Source organism: Myotis daubentonii, chromosome 1 (assembly GCF_963259705.1).
Source record: "Myotis daubentonii chromosome 1, mMyoDau2.1, whole genome shotgun sequence".
Classification (NCBI taxonomy): domain Eukaryota; kingdom Metazoa; phylum Chordata; class Mammalia; order Chiroptera; family Vespertilionidae; genus Myotis; species Myotis daubentonii.
Window position 1 is genome coordinate 85,193,856 of NC_081840.1, and position 6,430 is coordinate 85,200,285.

The 6,430-nt window shown below is 33.3% G+C and overlaps 1 protein-coding gene across 2 annotated transcripts in view; it reads left to right on the top strand.

Moving 5' to 3' along the window:
• Positions 1-5,373, top strand: part of G2E3 (G2/M-phase specific E3 ubiquitin protein ligase) — a 72,360-nt gene extending 66,987 nt beyond the window's left edge. For both annotated transcript variants that reach the window (XM_059710015.1, XM_059710024.1), the window contains exons 14-15: positions 561-748; positions 1,908-5,373. In XM_059710015.1, coding sequence (XP_059565998.1) covers positions 561-748; positions 1,908-2,164 — 445 coding nt within the window. In that variant the 3' untranslated portion in view covers positions 2,165-5,373. The remainder of the gene's footprint in view (positions 1-560; positions 749-1,907) is intronic.
• Positions 5,374-6,430: the final 1,057 nt, after the last annotated feature.

Sequence of the window (6,430 nt, forward strand, 5' to 3'; positions counted from 1 at the left end):
TGGGTGGGAGACATGAACAGCAAACTTGTTCTGAATGATGACAACACGTTGCACCAGAAAGCATTGCACTTATATGAAGACTTCAGTAAGGAATCCCTGAAACAAATGTCACCAAACCATTTACTGCAAGTAAGGGATGGTCGCACAGATGCAGGAATAGGTTTGGACTGAAAAATACAAAAATTACTGGCGAGGCTATCTGCCCATGAAGGAAGTACTGCCATATCTCCAGCAGAATTAAAGAAGTTGATTACTAAGGAGAAAGGTATGTATATATAGGAAAAATAGTATATTAGGGTTCAGTACTACCCACAGTTTCGGCAGCTATTAGGGGTCTTGGAACATATCTCCCAATAAGGCGGGACTACTGCACATTGATTCACTTTAGATTTTAAATTTGCCTATTAAAATCTTAAGAGGTAACTATTTAAAAAAGTAGTAGTGTGACTTTTTAAATAGAAGGTAAATTGGGATTTAAAAATAAAGCTAGAAATGTTAATTCCCTATTGTAATATCAAACACATGTATGAATGTTCTCTCAGTACTTTTCTTCTCTTAAGTTTTAAGCAGGGTCTGAAAACTCTTGGAGTTTTGGAGAAAATTCAGACTTATCCAGAAGCATTTTATAGCATCTTCTGTCATAAACCTGAGAATCTTTCTGCAAAAATGCTTAGAGATCTTTTTACAGTACACACATGTGACGCACAGTCTTTGGGATTTTGGAACAGTTACTTACAGGCTGTTGAGGGTATGTGGATGTTTTATTTTTATCTAACTGTCTTAGAATGTTTGTTTCAGTATATTAGTTTATTTCTTTGAGTTTTGCATTTTGATAATAAGAATTTTCATTGGCTAACTTCATATTTACAAAACATTTAAAAATAAGTTTGTGTGATTGAGTTGAAATTGATGAGGAAAGGTTAAGAATAAAATTATATTTTGCAACGTTTTTGTTAATATAATTTGAGGTAAGAGGGAGTCTTCCTAGGAATTTTAAATATATGGGTGATGGCCATTGCATAGAATAGTATAAAAGCTAATTGTTTCATCTTTCTCAAACTTGTTAATTACTCATCCATTGGTTAGGACTATGATATTGATGTTTATCATTGAGCATTAGCAATGTAAAATCTTTTTGTTTAATAGAGTGGAAAATATTTTAACTTTTAGTTGAATCTTCTTTCAGACAAGTTTTTATTATTGTTGTTGTTTTACACAGTTTAGTTTTTCTCTGCATTTATTGAACTAATTGATTTTCAACCAGTGTGCTATAAGAATTTTATATATATATATACATATATATATATATATATATATATAATTGATTTTTTTACAGAGAGGAAGGGAGAGAGATAGAGAGTTAGAAACACCGATGAGAGAGAAACATGGATCAGCCGCCTCCTGCACACCTCCTACTGGGGATGTGCCCGCAACCAAGGTACATGCCCTTGACCGAAATCGAACCTGGGACCTTTGAGTCTGCAGGCCAATGCGCTATCCACTGAGCCAAACCGGTTACGGCAACAGGAATTTTTAAAACATGTAGTGCCTGACTATAATAACCTAGAAGTAGTGTATGATATATTGTTTTTAGAATATTATATCCCCAAAAGACGGAATTTCATAATCCACTGAACCTCTTGGATTCTGATAACTTTATATTAGAGAAGGCATTCACATTTACAATGAGTAGGTCAACTAAGTGATTTTGTGAGTCCTACTTTGAGATTCAAACATTTATTGAATGTACTGTTTTCCTATTACCACACTTTACTTAGGTATTTAGTTTGCCCAAGATAGATGTGGGAATCTCTGCCTTTCAACATTCCCAGTCAAGATGGGGAAGAGTCTATGATGGTAGCAATATATAACGAACTTATTTTTCTTCTTTTTGGTAAACTTTTCAGATGGTAAATCTGCAACAACATTGGAAGACATTCTTATTTTTGCAACTGGTTGCAATTCCATTCCACCTGCTGGATTTAAACCCACTCCTTCAGTTGAGTGCCTTCATATGGATTTTCCTGTTGGAAACAAGTGTAATAACTGTTTAGCTCTTCCAATTACCAATACATATAAAGAATTTCAAGAAAAAATGGACTTTTCCATAAGAAACACTTTAAGACTAGAAAAAGAAGAAAGCTCTCACTACATTGGACATTAAGATGTTTTGAACAAAGAGATGCTTCTTTAAAGCTGCTATTGATATTTTTGTTTCAGAAATCTGTCCATTATCACTTTTGAACAAACTTGTCAGCTTCTTGGTCCAATAAAATTTATGATGTGAATATTAAGGAATGTTTTGGCCATTTAAACTAAAAAAATTTTGTTAAGGTATACCATTTAAAGTTGATGATGTTTTTCTATTTTGTTAGTATACATGCTTTATAATGTTCAATATAAATTTTTTTAGAATGGCTGTTAGACTTTCTTCAAGCATAGTAGCATGGTATATATAAGAAAAAAACTTTTACTCACTATTTTTGTAAAATTGGATTAGCTATAGGATGCCACATTTCAAATTATTATTTTATTTTAAAGCATTAAATGGAAAAGCTAATTGATAAATTCTGTTATATAAATCAAAGGCACATATTCTGGGGTATGTGTTACATATATCCTTTTCTAGGATGGCACTAAATTGGTTGTTAAAAATGTTATTTTTAGATTACTGATTATATTAAAATAGACCCACACTGCAATTAGATTATGCCTAAGGAAGTACGTATTACAGAAAAAGCGGAATTGCACAAATATTCTATAATCTATGGACATTCCATAGTCTTAAAAATACTCTTGAGGTGGATAAAAATATATTAAAAAGTGTATTCTTTAAAGCCTTGGCTTTAATCATAGGAGTTTTTCCCCATGTTAGATCCATACTCATTTCAGGTATCTGAATGATATCTGTGGGTTGTCATATGGTGGTTTGGCTATTTGACAGGTATTTATTTTTAAGATGATAGTATGATAGGTAAGCTCGCACCATTGCTTTACTGCTATTTTTTTTGCTCTTGAAAGGTATCTGTTATTTTATAGGTAATGTAGAAATTTGTAAGAAAGAAATACAAATAGAATGGAAAACCCACTCTAATCTCACCATGCAGAATTAACTGATGTGTTTCCGCCTTTCCTTCTACAAACTCTTTTGTTCCATTTACTAAAAGTAACAAGAAACTATGTAAGAACAATTTGAAGTTTATGTCCCCATCCATAGTCATGTCACCATAATTATATACACTTTCACAAAAGAAGAAATTGGAAAAGTCTAATTTTTATAATGTTATCAAATATAAATGGGTTTTCCACCAAAGTAAATCATATGAGAGGTAAATTGCTTAGTTGCAACCACATTTTTCTTCTTTTTCTTTTTTTAAAATATTGATTTCAGGGAGGAATGGAGAGGGAGAGAGAGAGATAGAAACATCAATGATGAGAATCATTGATCAGCTGCCTCCTGCACGCCCCCTACTGGGGATTGAGCGGGCAACCCGGGCATGTACCCTTGACCAGAATCGAACCCAGGACCCTTCAGTCCGCAGAGTGATGCTCTATCTGCTGAGCCAAACCATCTAGGGCCACATTTGTCCTGATACACAAAATAGGTGTCAGCTATCATCATATTCTCATTTTCCCTGAGAAACATCCCTAAGTTATTGATTTTTGTTGTTAATCCTCACCTGAGGATATTTTTTACATTGATTTTTTAGAGAGAGTGGGAGGGAGGGAGAAGGGGAAAGAGAGAAAAAGAAACATTGATGCAAGAAAGAGACATTGATTGGTTGCTACCTGCACATGCCTCAGCCAGCCAGGGATTGAAGCTGAGACCCTTCCATGCTTGGGCCAGTGCTCTAACCATTGAGCATGCCAGCCAGGGCAGTTATTGATATTTTTAAAGAAAAATAAAGGGATTGACTTGATATTGGTAATATATCTCTTAATACCAAAAGAAAAGTAAAGCATAGTCCTAGTGTACTTTTCTTTGTTATACTTACTAACAGACCCAGCAAAGTAAAGTTTCACTTTCATTTAAAATCTTTAAGAACATTAAGGTATTTCTTTGTCTTTTGTTAAATTTTTAATTATTGAAAGTAATTAAAAGGACCTATTATTAAAAAAGGATTTGAATATCTAATATAAACCTCAAACTTGCCATATAGCTTTTATTTAAAATGTTTTGATAGATTGGCTACTTCATTCTTTAATCTACCAAGTTTTATGAACTTTAAAAAGCCTCTAAAGCCCTGACTGGTTTGGCTCGGTGGATAGAGCGTCGGCCTGCGGACTGAAGGGTCCCAGGTTCGATTCCAGTCGAGGGCATGTACCTCGGTTGTGGGCACATCCCCAGTAGGGGTTGTGCAGGAGGCAGCTGATTGATGTTTCTCTCTCATCAATGTTTCTAGCTCTCTATCCCTCTCCCTTCCTCTCTATAAAAAATCAATAAAATATATTTAAAAAAAATAAAACTCAAAAAAAAATCTTTTTAAAAAAGCCACTAAAACAGTACAAACAAAATCTAAATAAATTTATGGTTATTTGTAGTTTTAATTAATTTCCCCTGCAGCAGTAATTTAGCTGATGATTACTGTCACTTTTTAGGTGGGGAGGGATGGATGGGAGAGAAGGGCGGGGTTTGGCTACAATTAAAAACATTATGGTATTTCAATTCCTCCTTTCACTGATTTTATGTGTAGACAAGGCCTTCGGGATAAGGTGGTATAAATAATCATAGGATAGGCACAGTTTAAACTGAAGCATAAGTATTCATATTGAAAAATGTTTTCTGCATGCCATTTAAGGATGTTACATTAGTATGATGTTTTAAGTATTAATCTGTTTAATCAGGGCATATCAGAGAAACTTGTAGGTTGTTTTCTGCAGTGTTACAATGTCAAGTGGTATTACGGTTTTTTTCTATTGTTATAGCCAGTGCACAATTCTTACTAATGTTGATTTTAAAAAGGAATAATGCTATAATCCTTTGTAAATATGTGTATGTCTTAAATATCTTAAACTAAATGCCATATATTTCAAGCTTGTTTCCTATTGTTCTCAATGTCAAGAAAAATCAAACTTTTGCCTATTATGCATCTACTTTTAATGGTCTTTGGTTGGTTTTATATTCATTGTTTTAAAAGCTTTACACTTTTTGGTGTGAGAACTTCATTTGAAAGTCTTTTACATAATTATCTACAATTATACTTGGTTGTTTTAAGGTAAATATCCTTTAAAATATCAGAAACTAGCTTATGATTTTATATTTTGTCATATTTAATTCCTATTTTATGAATAAGCCATTCTCTGTTTGGGTCAAGTAAAAAGCCTTCATTTGATTACTAACTTGAGAAATAAATCATTTTGGCTTCTACTTTATATCAAAACTTTCAATAATTTTTTCCCCTAATTATGTGGAAGCTAGTGTAACTTTTGTACTCAAAACTAAATTCTAAGGAGAGTATAATAGTTAAATTTTTCAGTGACTGCCTGTAGCAGTCATTATTATTAGAATGAGATTCTATTTATAAATCTGTAATCTTTTTATGTAGTGATTATCACCTGCTTCATTGTTACTTTACAGTAAGCTATTAAACTAGTTTTTATGCTTCAAATAATGCAATACAAATCATAAAGAACTCACTGAATGATGGATTGCATGTAGTTCAGGAATATTTGGGTTGCTTTGAAGTAACCCAGTTTTAAGTTCTCGTTTTGACTTTTTCAATTGCCAAACATATTCCAATACCTACTGTATGTGAACAGGTATTGTGCTAGGTGTTATTTTGTGTCAGCCTATTTCTCCCTTTTTTTGAACACATCAGATGTAGCCAAAAAACATGACACTTAAGTGAAGTTTTTTAAATAAATGTGTTTATGCTATTAAAAGTGAAGTGCTTATATAAACTCGTCAGAATTTAACAAGATTAAGTTTCCAAAATTATTAAGTAGATAGAAGATTCCACATTTGAGAGATCCTGCAGTTGGCTTATGCCTAGTAAACTCTTAAATGAGCTGTTCTGAGATATTCTATGTTAAAACTGTCCCCTAATGGCCTATTAAGCGTGGCTTAGTGGTTGCCCTATGACCTTGGAGTTCAAGGTTCGATTCCTGGTCAGGGCACATGCCCCAGTTGCAGGCTCGATCCCCAGTATGGAGCATGTAGGAGGCAGACAATGATTCTCCCTCTCCCTTTTTCTCTGAAACCAATTAAAAAATATATTTAAAAAACTATCCCCTAATAAAAAATTACAGTTTGCCAGAACAAATTAAACCAAAAATCTGGGTAGGTAGAGCTGGTTAAAGGGGTACAATAAATTAGGTTAACTCTTACTCTGAAGCCACGGTTTGATTATTTCTGGTTCTGATAATAATGTAACAAATAAATACCTTTACAGAGACTACTTGTCTACTGCCAATCATCTGTGGGGCATAT